At 39.7% G+C, this 19345-nt stretch overlaps 1 protein-coding gene across 1 annotated transcript in view; it reads right to left on the bottom strand.

Annotated features, from left to right (window-relative positions):
• Positions 1-4932: 4932 nt before the first annotated feature.
• Positions 4933-19345, bottom strand: part of katna1 (katanin p60 (ATPase containing) subunit A 1) — a 31748-nt gene continuing 17335 nt past the window's right edge. The window contains exons 6-11 of the mRNA XM_062043288.1: positions 15030-15135; positions 14816-14974; positions 14322-14448; positions 14115-14249; positions 9595-9721; positions 4933-5630 (exon numbers count right to left, since the gene is read on the bottom strand). Of these exons, the coding sequence (XP_061899272.1) occupies positions 5432-5630; positions 9595-9721; positions 14115-14249; positions 14322-14448; positions 14816-14974; positions 15030-15135 (853 nt within the window). The 3' untranslated portion in view covers positions 4933-5431. The remainder of the gene's footprint in view (positions 5631-9594; positions 9722-14114; positions 14250-14321; positions 14449-14815; positions 14975-15029; positions 15136-19345) is intronic.

Consider the following 19345-nt stretch of genomic DNA (forward strand, 5'->3'; position numbering starts at 1 on the left):
CGGAACATTTGTGTGAGGTTGAAGACTTTAGGTACATAACATCATGTGTCGCCACCTGGTGGTGAGGAGGTGCCATTGCACACACTGACGATGTCTTCATAGTTGTTTGCATTTGAGTCGTTTGTTGGCAGATTTGTCACTTTTTTAATGAACAATTATGCAAATTCACTGTAATGATTTGGTACGTTAGTCTTATTTATGTTTGGAAAGTAATTTGTTAGGCAGAAATTCTTATTAACATATTAATGAGTCACATTACTGTTATTATAAAGTAACACATTTGTTGACATTTATAGTTATATTTGGATAAACAATCATAAATTTATCTTTCAGCACGTACACAATGTTGACATCTATAGTTATATTTTGATAAACAATCATAAATTTATCTTTCAGCACGTACACAATGTTGACATCTATAGTTATATTTTGATAAACAATCATAAATGAATCTTTCAGCACATACACAATGTTGACATCTATAGTTATATTTTGATAAACAATCATAAATTTATCTTTCAGCACGTACACAATGTTGACATCTATAGTTATATTTTGATAAACAATCATAAATGAATCTTTCAGCACGTACACAATGTTGACATCTATAGTTATATTTTGATAAACAATCATAAATGAATCTTTCAGCACATACACAATGTTGACATCTATAGTTATATTTTGATAAACAATCATAAATTTATCTTTCAGCACGTACACAATGTTGACATCTATAGTTATATTTTGATAAACAATCATAAATGAATCTTTCAGCACGTACACAATGTTGACATCTATAGTTATATGTTGATAAACAATCATAAATGAATCTTTCAGCACGTACACAATGTTGACATCTATAGTTATATTTTGATAAACAATCATAAATGTATCTTTCAGCACGTACACAATGTTGACATCTAGTTATATTTTGATAAACAATCATAAATGAATCTTTCAGCACATACACAATGTTGACATCTATAGTTATATTTTGATAAACAATCATAAATGAATCTTTCAGCACGTACACAATGTTGACATCTATAGTTATATTTTGATAAACAATCATAAATTTATCTTTCAGCACGTACACAATGTTGACATCTATAGTTATATTTTGATAAACAATCATAAATGAATCTTTCAGCACGTACACAATGTTGACATCTATAGTTATATTTTGATAAACAATCATAAATGAATCTTTCAGCACATACACAATGTTGACATCTATAGTTATATTTTGATAAACAATCATAAATGTATCTTTCAGCACGTACACAATGTTGACATCTAGTTATATTTTGATAAACAATCATAAATGAATCTTTCAGCACATACACAATGTTGACATCTATAGTTATATTTTGATAAACAACCATAAATTTATCTTTCAGCACATACACAATGTTGACATCTATAGTTATATTTTGATAAACAATCATAAATGAATCTTTCAGCACATACACAATGTTGACATCTATAGTTATATTTTGATAAACAATCATAAATGAATCTTTCAGCACGTACACAATGTTGACATCTATAGTTATATTTTGATAAACAATCATAAATGAATCTTTCAGCACATACACAATGTTGACATCTATAGTTATATTTTGATAAACAATCATAAATGAATCTTTCAGCACGTACACAATGTTGACATCTATAGTTATATTTTGATAAACAATCATAAATGTATCTTTCAGCACATACACAATGTTGACATCTAGTTATATTTTGATAAACAATCATAAATGAATCTTTCAGCACGTACACAATGTTGACATATTTTGATAAAGAATCATAAATGAATCTTTCAGCACGTACACAATGTTGACATCTAGTTATATGTTGATAAAGAATCATAAATGAATCTTTCAGCACGTACACAATGTTGACATCTAGTTATATGTTGATAAAGAATCATAAATGAATCTTTCAGCACGTACACAATGTTGACATCTATAGTTATATGTTGATAAACAATCATAAATGTATCTTTCAGCACGTACACAATGTTGACATCCATAGTTATATGTTGATAAAGAATCATAAATGAATCTTTCAGCACATACACAATGTTGACATCTAGTTATATTTTGATAAACAATCATAAATGAATCTTTCAGCACGTACACAATGTTGACATATTTTGATAAAGAATCATAAATGAATCTTTCAGCACGTACACAATGTTGACATCTATAGTTATATGTTGATAAACAATCATAAATGAATCTTTCAGCACGTACACAATGTTGACATCTATAGTTATATGTTGATAAACAATCATAAATGAATCTTTCAGCACATACACAATGTTGACATCTATAGTTATATTTTGATAAACAATCCTAAATGAATCTTTCAGCACGTACACAATGTTGACATCTATAGTTATATGTTGATAAACAATCATAAATGAATCTTTCAGCACGTACACAATGTTGACATCTATAGTTATATGTTGATAAACAATCATAAATGAATCTTTCAGCACATACACAATGTTGACATCTATAGTTATATGTTGATAAACAATCATAAATGAATCTTTCAGCACATACACAATGTTGACATCTATAGTTATATGTTGATAAACAATCATAAATGAATCTTTCAGCACATACACAATGTTGACATCTATAGTTATATGTTGATAAACAATCATAAATGAATCTTTCAGCACGTACACAATGTTGACATCTATAGTTATATGTTGATAAACAATCCTAAATGAATCTTTCAGCACATACACAATGTTGACATCTATAGTTATATGTTGATAAACAATCATAAATGAATCTTTCAGCACGTACACAATGTTGACATCTATAGTTATATGTTGATAAACAATCATAAATGAATCTTTCAGCACGTACACAATGTTGACATCTATAGTTATATGTTGATAAACAATCCTAAATGAATCTTTCAGCACATACACAATGTTGACATCTATCGTTATATTTTGATAAACAATCATAAATGAATCTGTCAGCACGTACACAATGTTGACATCTATCGTTATATTTTGATAAACAATCATAAATGAATCTGTCAGCACGTACACAATGTTGACATTTATAGTTATATTTTGATAAACAATCATAAATGTATCTTTCAGCACGTACACAATGTTGACATCTATAGTTATATTTTGATAAACAATCATAAATGAATCTGTCAGCACGTACACAATGTTGACATCTATAGTTATATTTTGATAAACAATCATAAATGAATCTTTCAGCACATACACAATGTTGACATCTACAGTTATATTTTGATAAACAATAATAAATGAATCTTTCAGCACGTACACAATGTTGACATCTACAGTTATATTTTGATAAACAATAATAAATGAATCTTTCAGCACGTACACAATGTTGACATCTACAGTTATATTTTGATAAACAATCATAAATGAATCTTTCAGCACATACACAATGTTGACATCTATAGTTATATTTTGATAAACAATCATAAATGAATCTTTCAGCACGTACACAATGTTGACATCTATAGTTATATTTTGATAAACAATCCTAAATGAATCTTTCAGCACATACACAATGTTGACATCTATAGTTATATTTTGATAAACAATCCTAAATGAATCTTTCAGCACATACACAATGTTGACATCTACAGTTATATTTTGATAAACAATCCTAAATGAATCTTTCAGCACGTACACAATGTTGACATCTATAGTTATATTTTGATAAACAATCATAAATGAATCTTTCAGCACGTACACAATGTTGACATCTATAGTTATATTTTGATAAACAATCCTAAATGAATCTTTCAGCACGTACACAATGTTTTTGATAAAGACAGGGAAAACAAACTACTCGTAAACAACAACAACAAACATGGCTGTAGACGTGAAGGTAAACCATGAAATACAACCTTACCTGAGCAAAAACGATACATATTTATCCAGGAGAGTGTTGATACCAATGTCCTTGACCCAGCCACACACAAAGAAGGTGTCGACCTCCATGCGTTTCCATCTGTTTGGTCCTGTAAAATGGTGTCTGGAGCACAATAGTTTGATACGTCTGGGAAGGCAACCAACATCTAATACTTGATATCACTCCACAAATCTGTTCTTGATCAAGTATAGGATATATTCCATTGCATACAATTTTTGTTTGTATCTGCTTTTTGTAGGAAGATCTAGGCTCCTTGTGTACTCAGATCTTACTCTAGTTTAATCCAGATTTATTTGGAGGAGCAAAATGACAAAAGAAAGGATGGAAATCTGTACTCCCTTTGGATTGTTGATTTATTTGGAGGCAGGTATTTATTTATTTGGAGGCAGGTATTTATTTATCTGGAGGCAGGTATTTATTTATTTGGAGGCAGGTATTTATTTATCTGGAGGCAGGTATTTATTTATCTGGAGGCAGGTATTTATTTATTTGGAGGCAGGTATTTATTTATCTGGAGGCAGGTATTTATTTATCTGGAGGCAGGTATTTATTTATTTGGAGGCAGGTATTTATTTATCTGGAGGCAGGTATTTATTTATCTGGAGGCAGGTATTTATTTATCTGGAGGCAGGTATTTATTTATCTGGAGGCAGGTATTTATTTATTTGGAGGCAGGTATTTATTTATTTGGAGGCAGGTATTTATTTATTTGGAGGCAGGTATTTATTTATCTGGAGGCAGGTATTTATTTATCTGGAGGCAGGTATTTATTTATTTGGAGGCAGGTATTTATTTATTTGGAGGCAGGTATTTATTTATTTGGAGGCAGGTATTTATTTATCTGGAGGCAGGTATTTATTTATTTGGAGGCAGGTATTTATTTATTTGGAGGCAGGTGTGCGCTACTAAGTTGGTCTACATTGTGCAGTGACCAGGATGTTCCTGCTCAGATAAGACTCAGATATTTACACATACAATCAGAAGAAAGGTGACTTTATTTATAGAAATATACTTATATACTAAGATTTGTATGCATCCGTTGGTTATAATAATCACAGTTTTCAATATAAAAGCAAGTGCTCTAAAAAAGAATGACATTTTAGTGTGTCCTAGATACACAAAAATGGATTGAAGGCACAGGAATATACTTCAGGCTTCTGTGGTTAGCGTGTGTGTGTGTGTGTGTGTATGTGTATGTGTGTGTGTGTGTGTGTGTGTGTGTATGTGTATGTGTGTGTGTGTGTGTGTGTGTGTGTGTATGTGTGTGTGTGTGTATGTGTGTGTGTGTGTGTGTGTGTGTGTGTGTGTGTATGTGTGTGTGTGTGTGTGTGTGTGTGTATGTGTGTGTGTGTGTATGTGTGTGTGTGTGTGTGTGTGTGTGTGTGTGTGCGCTCTCATCTCTAGTCAGTTCTTTGTGACAATTTAGCCACCATTACAGTTCGCCCTGCAAGAGTTACCTTGATGTCTCGGCCCTTTTAACACGACCCAAACTCCTCGATCCACTTCTCGTACTTCTCCAGGTCGGCTGCAGACACCGACTTGGAAACTTTCCTCAGGGCGGCTTCAAAGTCCTCCATGGTGGTGGGCATGTGCATCTCATCCCGGGGGATGTTGCGGATTTCCTCCGGCGTGAGCCCTTCGATTCGTCGCCTCATGGCCATGAGGGAAGCGTCCCTGCCGGGTCACAAACATCACTCTTTTGTGTTGCAATCTGACATTTCACTTAGTCAGCAACAGTAGGAACATGTTCTTTCAATTGGGGATTGTCCCAGTTGATCATCAGGATCCCACTCAGTCCTACTCTGGACTGGGTATGGGAAATACTACTACTAATAATAATATATTTTATTTGTGAAAGCACTTTACATTGAGCAAACAACCTCTACAGTGCATTTAAAAAACACAAAAACAAAACAACAACGCTAAAACCGCAAATAGCTGCCCCCAACAAGTAAAATAAATAGTAAAATAAATAAAAACTAGAACAGCCTAATAGCTAGAACTAGCACACATATATCTAAAAAAAAAGGCTTTTTTAAAAATAATGATTTTTAAGCCTTTTTTAAAAGCATTCACAGTCTGTGGTGCCCTCAGGTGGTCAGGGAGAGCGTTCCACAGACTGGGAGCGGCGGAGCAGAAAGCCCGGTCTCCCATATTTTGGAGCTTTGTCCTCGGAGGTTAGCCTGTCCGGAGCGCAGGTGTGGTGTGGAGGATTTGGGGGGTGAGCAGTTCTTTGAGGTAGAGGGGGGGCATTACCATGGAGGCACTGGCGGGTTAGTAGGGAGACTTTATATTCAATCCTGAGTGAAACAGGATCAAATAAATATCAAAATGGCCAAACTATCCCATGAATGTTGCGTGTTGGCTAGCTAATAACAGTTGCTAGCTGGCATCAACACATGCTTGGTCACTAATCACCAACATGGTGCTCTACAACTTTGTTTCTGCTCAACCCTTACTCAGTCAGCATGTTTGCGGGATAGTTCTAGCAGCATCACATCTATTGATGATCTACTGAGATCATTTCTAATCAAGCACGGCTTCAAACGCCATCACGGTGACAGATTTACCAAGCTATTTCAGAAAGGACGGTGCTGTTTAAGTAGGCTCTTAGCTTTGTATGGACTCATTGATCGTTTACAAACTGAGTGCGGACAGGAAGTGACGCCAGAAAGGCCACGCCCCACACAGGAAGTGACGTCAGAAAGGCCACGCCCCACACAGGAAGTGACGCCAGAAAGGCCACGCCCCACACAGGAAGTGACGCCAGAAAGGCCACGCTCCACACAGGAAGTGACACCAGAAAGGCCACGCTCCACACAGGAAGTGACGCCAGAAAGGCCACGCCCCACACAGGAAGTGACGCCAGAAAGGCCACGCTCCACACAGGAAGTGACACCAGAAAGGCCACGCTCCACACAGGAAGTGACACCAGAAAGGCCACGCTCCACACAGGAAGTGACGCCAGAAAGGCCACGCTCCACACAGGAAGTGACGCCAGAAAGGCCACGCCCCACACAGGAAGTGACGCCAGAAAGGCCACGCTCCACACAGGAAGTGACACCAGAAAGGCCACGCTCCACACAGGAAGTGACGCCAGAAAGGCCACGCTCCACACAGGAAGTGACGCCAGAAAGACCCCGCCCCACACAGGAAGTGACGCCAGAAAGACCCCGCCCCACACAGGAAGTGACGCCAGAAAGGCCACGCTCCACACAGGAAGTGACGCCAGAAAGGCCACGCTCCACACAGGAAGTGACGCCAGAAAGGCCACGCTCCACACAGGAAGTGACGCCAGAAAGACCCCGCCCCACACAGGAAGTGACGCCAGAAAGGCCACGCTCCACACAGGAAGTGACGCCAGAAAGACCCCGCCCCACACAGGAAGTGACGCCAGAAAGGCCACGCTCTACACAGGAAGTGATGCCAGAAAGGCCACGCCCCACACAGGAAGTGACGCCAGAAAGGCCACACTCTACACAGGAAGTGACGCCAGAAAGACCCCGCCCCACACAGGAAGTGATGCCAGAAAGGCCACGCTCTACACAGGAAGTGACGCCAGAAAGGCCACGCCCCACACAGGAAGTGACGCCAGAAAGGCCACGCTCCACACAGGAAGTGACGCCAGAAAGGCCACGCCCCACACAAGAAGTGACGCCAGAAAGGCCACGCCCCACACAGGAAGTGACGCCAGAAAGGCCACGCCCCACACAGGAAGTGACACCAGAAAGGCCACGCCCCACACAGGAAGTGACGCCAGAAAGGCCACGCCCCACACAGGAAGTGACGCCAGAAAGGTCACGCTCCACACAGGAAGTGACGCCAGAAAGGCCACGCCCCACACAGGAAGTGACGCCAGAAAGGCCACGCCCCACACAGGAAGTGACGCCAGAAAGGCCACGCCCCACACAGGAAGTGACGCCAGAAAGGCCATGCTCCACACAGGAAGTGATGCCAGAAAGGCCACGCCCCACACAGGAAGTGACGCCAGAAAGGCCATGCTCCACACAGGAAGTGACGCCAGAAAGGCCACGCCCCACACAGGAAGTGACGTCAGAAAGAAAGTGATTGCAGCTATTTGGGATACAACACATCTCAGACAGCAAGAGAACTTTCCAATGTTGAGGTCAGCTGTGACAGATTTACCAAGCTATTTCAGAAAGGACGGTGCTGTTTAAGTGTAGAACCTTTTCCCTAAAGATAGGACGAAAAAACACGTTTTTTCATAGTTTTTGCCCATTTATGGTATTTTGTTACATGAAAGACAAAGTTGGACTTATTCGCTAAGTAACATAGTGTCGTGCTGCTGGAATCTTGATGCTAATGAGAAAAAGGATCAATTTGTTTGCAGTTGATTTCCTGCTACAAATATTTGTCATCTACAATTCATGTGTGCAGATGTTTTGATGCTGTGAAGTTGTTATTTTGCCTCATTTAGCTACAGATGTGTCTGCTGTTCAGCAATGTTTGCTGGTGATATCAAGATTGACTATTTCCTGCTGTTAATGCTATTTTCTTGATGCTAACAAATAGCACCTAAGAGGCTACAATGTGGTCATCCATGTGGAATAAAGCACGTGCTGCACAACAACCAAACTTTTAGTTTCTGTTGTGAAAATAGACAACAAAACAACAGTGGATTGGACCAGCAATTACAATATTTAAAAGTTAAGTTAAGTTAAAGTACCAATGATAGTCACACACACACTAGGTGTGGCGAAAGTATTCTCTGCATTTGACCCATCACTATTGTTCACCCCCTGGGAGGTGAGGGGAGCAGTGGGCAGCAGCGGTGACCACGCCCGGGAATAATTTTTGGTGATTTAACCCCCAATTCCAAGCCTTGATGCTGAGTGCCAAGCAGGGAGGTAATGGCTCCCATTTTTATAGTCTTTGGTATGACTCGGCCGGGGTTTGAACTCACAACCTACCCATCTCAGGGCGGACACTCCAACCACTAGGCCACTGAGTAGGTACCAGGACTTAACATGATGTTAGTTTATTTGCACAATCAGCTCTTATAGTTATATTTAGGCATAGCAACCACAAAACAACACAAACTACTGCCATCTCTTGTCTTTCTTTAGGTTTAGTTCTGCTCTCAAACACTACTGATATAGTAGACAATAAACTCCATTGCACCAAAGAAGGTTTCTGAAACATTTTACAAAGTGATCACTGCAGACACAAGCATGGTCTGTTTGTATTCCACAATATGATGAAAGTGATATTTCCTGACTTTATTTCCTTTATGAACACCTTCTTTCGGGACTCTAAGAAAGCTCTTTCCTATCTCTCTGTTTCAGGCCAGGGCAATTATTTTGACTTGGGGGCCACATTTAGAGAAAAAAATGTGTCTGGGGGCCGGTATATCTATTTTTAGGAAGACTTAATACAAAACCTCACAATAATGTCTGATTGAATGCTAAAAATGTTATGACAGACCGCCTTAAAAAACGTAATGCAATTTAACATTTTTCTATGAACGATAAAACACTGAATATTGACAAAATATGAATGTCACACCACCTTTGGCCTAAACATATCCACATATTAATAAAAGGCCATATCACCCAGGCCTACTGAGAAGCTTGATGTATTAATCATGTTGTAGTTTGTGTGTCTGTAAGAATCTGACCTGCACACATTAGTGATATCAGCTCCTGAGTAACCTTCCATCTGCTCAGCGATCTTGTCCATATCCACATCACTGGCCAGCTCCAACTCCTTCAGGTTAATCCGCAGCAGCTCCACCCGCCCTGAGCCTGAAAGAACAATATATGTGTAAGAATACTCCACCTTTGTAACTTATTTTCCCTTTTGGCCCCCGCAGCGAGCTCCTTCCAACGCTCAACCAGCAAGCAGAGCGATACTGCGCCTCTAAGAGGTGAACGCAGGCTACGATAACAACAAAAGAAATGTTCGTGTCAGGAAATGAAAAAGAAGAGAGATGTGCTTGAGCAAAACTGTCAGGTTCAAACACTGCTGACATCTATTAAACAAGACCAGAGGCAACGAATCAAACAGAGACAGAATTCAATTTGGACTCAATTGAGGAGAAAAGTGTCGCCCTGTAACCTCGTACAGTGTCGCCCTGTAACCTCGTACAGTGTCGACCTGTAACCTCGTACAGTGTCGACCTGTAACCTCGTACAGTGTCGCCCTGTAACCTCGTACAGTGTCGCCCTGTAACCTCGTACAGTGTCGCCCACGCTCTGGCGAAAGATTGTACTCCTCCTCCTTTATTTGACTTTCTCCGACCACATGACCACAGCTGCTTCCAGAGGGAAGTGGGTCGTGGACAGCGTTGCCTTTGGTTACAGAACAGTTCAAAAGAAAAGGTCATAAACACTTCACAGAAAAGGTCGTAAACGAGTTCAAAAAGAGGTTCGTAAAACAGTTGAAAAAGGAAGTCGCCTGGAAATTGGGCAGATCCTGCCTTCTCTCCGCTTCGAAGTCCTTGGGTTAGAACAATATCTTGCTGTTGATTACCATTCATGAAAGAAAACAGAAAAGCCTTCATGTTGCTGTCCCGCTTCCACAGTGGAGTTTTACCAGCCTTCTTCTTGGGAGCTTTCAAAGACAGCTTTTTGCTTCTCACTCAAATGTAACACAAAGTTTTTGTGATAACTTACAAACAATTATTCGAACAAAAACCGACTCGGGGAAAGTAATGCTGCAATAGTTGCTACAATTGTACATAAAACTTAAAGGCCTACTGAAATGATTGTTTTTTATTTAAACGGGGATAGCAGATCCATTCTATGTGTCATACTTGATCATTTCGCGATATTGCCATATTTTTGCTGAAAGGATTTAGTAGAGAACATCGACGATAAAGTTTGCAACTTTTGCTCGCTGATAAAAAAAAAGCCTTGCCTGTAGCGGAAGTAGCGTGACGTCACAGGAGCTAGTATTCCTCACAATTCCCCGTTGTTTACAATGGAGCGAGAGAGATTCTGACCGAGAAAGTGACGATTACCCCATTAATTTGAGCGAGGATGAAAGATTCGTAGATGAGGAACGTGAGAGTGAAGGACTTGAGAGGCAGTGCAGGACGTATCTTTTTTCGCTCTGACCGTAACTTAGGTACAAGCTGGCTCATTGGATTCCACACTCTCTCCTTTTTCTATTGTGGATCACGGATTTGTATTTTAAACCACCTGGGATACTATATCCTCTTGAAAATGAGAGTCCAGAACGCCAAATGGACATTTAAAGTGACTTTTATCTCCACGACAATACATCGGCGAAATGCTTTAGCTACGAGCTAACGTGATAGCATCGTGCTTTAACTGCATATAGAAACAAAAAATAAACCCCTGACTGGAAGGATAGATAGAAAATCAACAATACTATTAAACCGTGGACATGTAAATACACGGTTAATGCTTTCCAGGCTGGCGAAGGTTAACAATGCTGTGCTAACGACGCCATTGAAGCTAACTTAGCAACGGGACCTCACAGAGCTATGCTAAAAACATTAGCTCTCCACCTACGCCAGCCAGCCCTCATCTACTCATCAACACCCGTGCTCACCTGCGTTCCAGCGATCGGCAGAAGGACGAAGGACTTCACCCGATGCGTTTGGCGGCCCGGAGACGTAGGAAGTCAAGGTGAGGTCTGCGGCTAGCGCGGCTAGCGCGGCTAGCGTTCTAACAAAGTCCTCCTGGTTGTGTTGCTGTAGTCCGCTGCTAATACACTGATCCCACCTACAACTGTCTTCTTTGCAGCCTTCATTGTTCATTAAACAAATTGCAAAAGATGTCCAGAATACTGTGGAATTATGAAATGAAAACAGAGCTTTTTGTATAGGATTCTACGGGGTACCATAACTTCCGTTACTCGGACTTCGTCACGCGCATATGTCATCATACCGCGACGTTTCAGCCGGATATTTCCCGGGAAGTTTTAAAAGTCACTTTATAAGTTAACCCGGCCGTATTGGCATGTGTTGCAATGTTAAGATTTCATCATTGATATATAAACTATCAGACTGCGTGGTCGCTAGTAGTAGGTTTCAGTAGGTCTTTAAGGTGTTTGACTCCCCAACATCAATAGAATTGATGTCATTTACAATCAAGTGTGTTTCCACAGGCCCCTGCTCACATGATCCAGATTAGTTCCATGTCAAACACCCCCTGACCCCTTTGGAGTTGTTTGGAAGGAAGGTTTGGATGCAGAATGCACAGAAAATGTCTCAAAGTTCCTTCAAATGATAATACTCACATACCAGCAGTCATTTCCATTATATTAGTTCCTAATATAAATGATTTGGTGCACAGACAATGACAATACTACATCTTGTTTGTCACAAGCTGCATATGGAATGTCTGGGTGGGGGTCCTGCCTGCTCTGGAACAATATAAGACACATTTTGCTCACTTTAAAACATTCCCATTTTGCACAATGAGATGTGTACTTTGGCACAAGCACGGGATAAAGTCTATCAAAGTTGTCATTAGCATTTAGTTCCCGGTCGTACAGTCAGGCACATCAAATGATTAATTAGCACATTTGAGCGGAGGCCATTTCCTGAATGGTACCACAGAACGTCCTTCCATTAATAATAATCCCATCAGGATTACTTGTGGTTTACTGGGGCTCGGTAAGAAATGAAAGGAGCAGGAATGATCGGAATGTCAAGCTGAGCTAGCAAATACTCATTTGTGTTGAAGGGGTCTGGTGGGATTACCCAGCTGGGGCCCCACATTATCGAGGGTGGTATTAGACGCTTGTCAGGGTATTATTGTAAAAAAATGAAGTATATATGGTCATGTACTGTACTCGTGTTCATCATGTAGTCAGCTCAAACATCTAGGACAGGGGTCGGCAACCCGCGGCTCTTTAGCGCCGCCCTAGTGGCTCTGTGGAGCTTTTTCCAAAATGTATGAAATATGGAAAAAGATGAGGGGAAAAAAATATATTTTTTGTGTTAATATGGTTTGTGTATGAGGACAAACATGACACAAACCTCCCTAATTGTTATAAATCACACTGTTTATATTAAACATGCTTCGCTGATTTCAGTATTTGGTGAGCGCCGTTTTGTCCTACTAATTTTGGCGGTCCTTGAACTCACCGTAGTTTGTTTACATGTTTAACTTTGTCCGACTTTCTAGGACATGTTTTATGCCACTTCTTTTTCTGTCTCATTTTGTCCACCAGACTTTTAACGTTGTGCATGAATGCACAAAGGTGAGTTTTGTTGATGTTATTGACTTGTGTGGAGTGCTAATCAGACATACAGTATTTCCTTGAATAGCCGCAGGGGTGCTAATTAATTTAAAACCTCTTCTCACTCCTGCGTTTACCAAAAGCATGCGGGATTGACAAGCATGCGTTAATTTTTTTAAAACCTCTTCTCACTCCGGCGCTTACCTTATCATGAAAAGCACATTTAATAAAAAAAACGTTATTATGGTCTTACCTTTAGGTATAAATGAGTCCATGCGCAGCTCCTATAGAAGTCTTCCTTATCTTTCTTCAGTTTTAAAAGTCTCTCTGTCTCGATGGAGATCTTCCTTTAAGTATTACCTCCTGCTTCCATTGAAAGGCCAGTTTAAAAAACTGTTTTATTTAAGATATGTAATCCTCCATGGTAAAAGTGCAAGCAAACAATGGCTCCTCACTCTTGCTGCCTGTTGTCTTCTTCTGCAGCACCGCTCTTCCGCAGTACCAGCAGTCGCAAGAAGGATCACTAGCGCCCTCTACCACCAGGAGGCGGAAGTCATTTAATGACTCATATTTGACCCGGCGGAAGTGCCAAGCATGCGCTAATTATTTTGCGAAACGAGTTTGACCCGGCTGTAATTCAAGGCATGCGAATACTATATTCCCGGCGGCAATTCAAGGAAATACGGTATTTGGTCACTGCATGACTGCAAGCTAATCGATGCTAACATGCTATTTAGGCTATCTATGTGTACATATTGCATCATTATGCCTCATTTGTAGCTATATTTGAGGTCATTTAGTTTCCTTTAAGTCCTCTTAATTAAATGTATATCTCATGACACACTATCTGTATGTAATATGGCTTTTAATTTGTTGCGGCTCCAGACGGATTTTGTTCTTGTATTTTTGGTCCAATATGGCTCTTTCAACATTTTGTGTTGCCGACTCCTGACCTAGGAGCATGATTAAGAAGAGATGTACCAGAAGGAAGAGGAATGTAGATCCTCTTTTCCAGACGTCTTCTCAGAGCCTCGTCTATGTCCCAGGGGAAGTTGGTGGCAGCCAGCACCATCACCATTTTGGAAGGGTCCTCGTTTTCTGACGCTCCACCGACACCTACGTGGAAAACACTTCTGGGTTCATAGTTTCTAGGTTGAACTTGACACAATGAGTATTGTGTTGGTGTACCATCCATCTGCACCAGTAGCTCCGCCTTCACCCTCCGACTGGCCTCATGTTCCTCCGAGGTTCCCCTGCGACTGCACATGGAGTCGATCTCATCGATGAAGATGGTCGTGGGAGCATAAAAGCGAGCCTGCAAGAGGGACAGAGGTTGTGGTGGAGCACGTTGGCTGTGCCTTAGAGCGTAGGTTGGAACTGTAACTAAGAGTACAGCCCAATACGTCTCTCCTCATGAGTAAAATTGAACTTATGTGGGCTCTGTACCGAGGATGTCGTTGTGGCTTGTACAGCCCTTTGAGACACTTGTGATTTAGGGCTATATAAATAAACATTGATTGATTGATTGAACTCTGTCTCTGCACGATTCCTTGCTTCTTGTCTGTTTAATAGATGTCATCAGTGTTTGAGCCTGACGGTAACCAACATTTTTGCTAGCAACAATTAGCCGAGAGACAAGTTGTGTAATATTTGAAAAGCAGTGACTCGGTGGAAAGTCTTACCATTTCAAACAGCAGGCGCACCAATTTTTCAGACTCTCCCCGATACTTGGAAGTGAGAGTGGAGGAGGAGACGTTGAAGAACGTGGTCTTGCATTCGGTGGCGACGGCTTTTGCTAAGAGTGTTTTCCCTGTGCCAGGAGGTCCCACCATGAGCACCCCCTGGAGTGAGACATGTCAGGAACATACAACACTTGACACGGTCATCTGCAAATACCTTCCACGGTCTGCGGATGCCTTTGAAAAACGCCGGCATCCACATTGGCAACACCACTGCTTCTTTGAGGAGCTTCTTTGCGTCACCCAGGTCCGCAATGTCGTCCCTGGAAAATACAATAACTCAATAACTCCAAAGTACAATGGAGCTTTTTTCTGTGTAACATGCTAATGTAAAAGGTAGGAGAAATGGCGATATGGTACAACTACAGTCCATAAGACAAACACTGTATAGCAGGGGTTCTAATACTGAATTAGTCATCTCACACTTGATACTAGGGGTGTAACGGTACACAACATTTTTGGTTCAGTACGTACCTCGGTTTAGAGGTCACGGTTCGGTTCATTTTTGGTACAGTAAGAAAACAACAAAATATACATTTTTGGGTTATTTATTTACCAAATTTGCAAAATCTTCCACCAAAAATATTTTTCTTAGTGTAATATTTGATGTGAAGTAATGGGAACCTTGGATAGGTCAATACTTCATAATAATATTGATTTTGATTCAATATTATGTTTTGAGCAATGACTAGGGATGATGTTTGATAAGAAATTATCGAGTTCGAGTCTATTATCGAATCCTCTTATCGAACCGATTCCTTATCGATTCTCTTATGGAGTCCAGATAGGTTGTTGTATATGGAAAAAAACACACAACATTTGGTGTAACAAAAGCTCACTTTTATTATATAACAAAAAAATAAAATCTAATAAATAAATAAATATTGACTGTTACCCCCCTAAAAAAAAAAAAAAAATATTGACTGTTGTTACCCAAAGTATATTAAGTGGGATTTTTCAGAGAAACAAATATATACAGTAACACAAAAACAAGCTGTCTCTGTGATCACTATAGGTGTATAAATAATAATATAGTGTTAAATAAAATCAGTCCCTTGGGCACAAAACTGAAAATAATACAGCTCTCCAAAAAGTGCACTTCTGCTGCTATTTGACATAACTGTTTGTTATGATACTTTGACATTTTTGCACTTTATTTCTTTATTGAAAGAAAATTCTATGAAGAGAAAAGTTGTTTGCAAATGTGGTTACAATGCTAAAAAATGAAAAGTTAAAGCTAAAAAAAGAAATACACTTTATTGAGTTAAAATCTTTCTTTATAGTGGGAAAGATGTTACGAGCTCGGGAATATAACGACTACACTACCCAGCATGCAACGGGAGTGACGAGCATGCGCGGTAGCCCCGAAAAGTGTTGTTGCATGTCGTCACCCGTGAAAGTAAACGTCAAGAACTCAGCCAACACGCCTCGTCTGCATTATTTATAATTAGACAGACAACACATATACAGTGTGATTTTGTAACGTTTACAAGGAAAGAAAAACAAAAGTTGAAAAAGGGAGATATGTTGTATATATATGTATGTGCTGCGGTGTTGTATATATATGTATGTGCTGCGGTGTTGTATATATATGTATGTGCTGCAGTGTTGTATATATATGTATGTGCTGCGGTGTTGTATATATATGTATGTGCTGCGGTGTTGTATATATATGTATGTGCTGCAGTGTTGTATATATATGTATGTGCTGCGGTGTTGTATATATATGTATGTGCTGCGGTGTTGTATATATATGTATGTGCTGCAGTGTTGTATATATATGTATGTGCTGCGGTGTTGTATATATATGTATGTGCTGCGGTGTTGTATATATATGTATGTGCTGCAGTGTTGTATATATATGTATGTGCTGCAGTGTTGTATATATATGTATGTGCTGCGGTGTTGTATATATATGTATGTGCTGCAGTGTTGTATATATATATGTATGTGCTGCAGTGTTGTATATATATGTATGTGCTGCAGTGTTGTATATATATGTATGTGCTGCAGTGTTGTATATATATGTATGTGCTGCAGTGTTGTATATATATGTATGTGCTGCGGTGTTGTATATATATGTATGTGCTGCGGTGTTGTATATATATGTATGTGCTGCGGTGTTGTATATATATGTATGTGCTGCGGTTGTTTTAAGAAGGTTGCGCCAGCTGCCGTAAAGGAGGTGCGTTGCTAGCCTGGTTGCTATGTTTCCGGTTGGTGGTAAAAGTGTCTGTCATGAGTTTGTATCCTGCTCAAATCTCTCAGTAAAGTTATTCATTGGATTATAGCTTTTGTTTTGAACTTTATTATTCCATTGTTTTTCCTGCTTTCCCTATCTGCGCCTAATGACTGAGCTACGTGACGTACATTCTTGTGGTGTCTCAAGGGGCATTTCTGGTCGGGATGGGATTCGTTCCGAGGGATTCGAATAAAGAACCAACTCTTTTTCTTTACTATAGTGGTCTCGATAACGGGTACCGGTTCTCAAAAAGGGATTCGAGTCCGAGGACTCGGTTCTTTTCTTATCAAACAACCGGGAAAACCGGTTTCGAGTATCATCCCTAGCAATGACAGTTTGAAAAAAAAAAAAAAACAGCTTTGTTTTATTAGTCAATATTGCAACTTTTTCTAAATGACATTTCACCTTTAAGCTTTTTTATTTCACTTTTGTTATGTTTTTGTTTATTTTAGTAGTATTTTTAGAATGTGCCGTGGGCCTTTAAAACACTAGCTGTGGGCCGCAAATGGCCTCCGGGGGCACACTTTTGACACCCCTGCTATAGATAATAACAAATTAAATGTGATAAATCTATGGATAAAAAGCAGATGCGCGTTTATCATAACTCTCTCTCTCTCTGTCTCTGCCCCTCCCTCACCAATGCTGCTGCTTGTTTTGTTTTTAACCCCTTCTTAACCCTGAACGTACATTGAAAATACACGCAACCCTAACTCAAAATGCCGGACATTTTGAGGCGTTTAAGAAACTCCGCCCTGACAGCTCCGCAAAAGAGGACATGTCCGGTGAAAAGAGGACGTATGGTCAGTCTATCCTAGCCCGTTAGCTGCTAGCATGCCGTGTGTTGTGCCTCAATGTGCATTGTTTACACAACGTGCGTTACGCTAATTAATATGTCCGTGTGGAAACTCGTTCGGTGCACCTCCGAACCGAACCGGAACCCCCGTACCGAAAAGGTTCGATACAAATACACGTACCGTTACACCCCTACTTGATAGTAATCATATCAATCATTTTATCCAACCTACTTAAAGTTTACAACTTTGTCAAATGATACAAAACCATGTGTTGACCCCAAAAAATGTTATCAAGTCTTTGGTCAGGTTGAACACACAAATAAAAAGTAATCAAATATACTGCATAAGAAGGGACTCATAACAACTGATGAAAAATACAATTACACAGTGCTATAATAAATACATTTACTTAAATAAATAATATTTATTCTTCTTAAATTGTCGATAAAATTTAAGTGCAAAAAGGAAAAAAATACAGTTTCACCACTTTAGTCATAATTCTTGCGCTTAAGCAACTTCTGTATGACTTGAGCTAGAGACGTCTTCTGTTTGATCTGGTCATCAATGCCACATGTGGTGGAAAAGTGTATTACAACAACACATACAGACCAGAGCTGAGAAACAGATACCCTATTTTTCGGACTATAAGGCGCACTTAAAATTATTTCATTTCCTCAAAACTCAACTGTGCGCCTTATAACCCGGTGCGCCTAATGTACGGAATAATTCTGGTTGTGCTTACTGACCTCAAAGCTATTTTATTTGGTACATGGTGTAATGATAAGTGTGACCAGTAAATGGCAGTCACACATAAGAGATACGTGTAGACTGCAATATGATGGCAGTCACACATAAGATATACGTGTAGACTGCAATATGATGGCAGTCGCACATAAGAGATACGTGTAGACTGCAGTATGATGGCAGTCACACATAAGAGATACGTGTAGACTGCAATATGATGGCAGTCACACATAAGAGATACGTGTAGACTGCAATATGATGGCAGTCGCACATAAGAGATACGTGTAGACTGCAATATGATGGCAGTCGCACATAAGAGATACGTGTAGACTGCAATATGATGGCAGTCGCACATAAGAGATACGTGTAGACTGCGATATGATGGCAGTCGCACATAAGAGATACGTGTAGTCTGCGATATGATGGCAGTCACACATAAGAGATACGTGTAGACTGCAATATGATGGCAGTCGCACATAAGAGATACGTGTAGACTGCAATATGATGGCAGTCGCACATAAGAGATACGTGTAGACTGCAATATGATGGCGGTCACACATAAGAGATACGTGTAGACTGCAATATGATGGCAGTCACACATAAGAGATACGTGTAGACTGCAATATGATGGCAGTCGCACATAAGAGATACGTGTAGACTGCAATATGATGGCAGTCGCACATAAGAGATACG

The sequence above is a fragment of the Entelurus aequoreus genome, linkage group LG03 (genome assembly GCF_033978785.1).
Source record: "Entelurus aequoreus isolate RoL-2023_Sb linkage group LG03, RoL_Eaeq_v1.1, whole genome shotgun sequence".
NCBI classification, from domain to species: Eukaryota; Metazoa; Chordata; class Actinopteri; order Syngnathiformes; family Syngnathidae; genus Entelurus; species Entelurus aequoreus.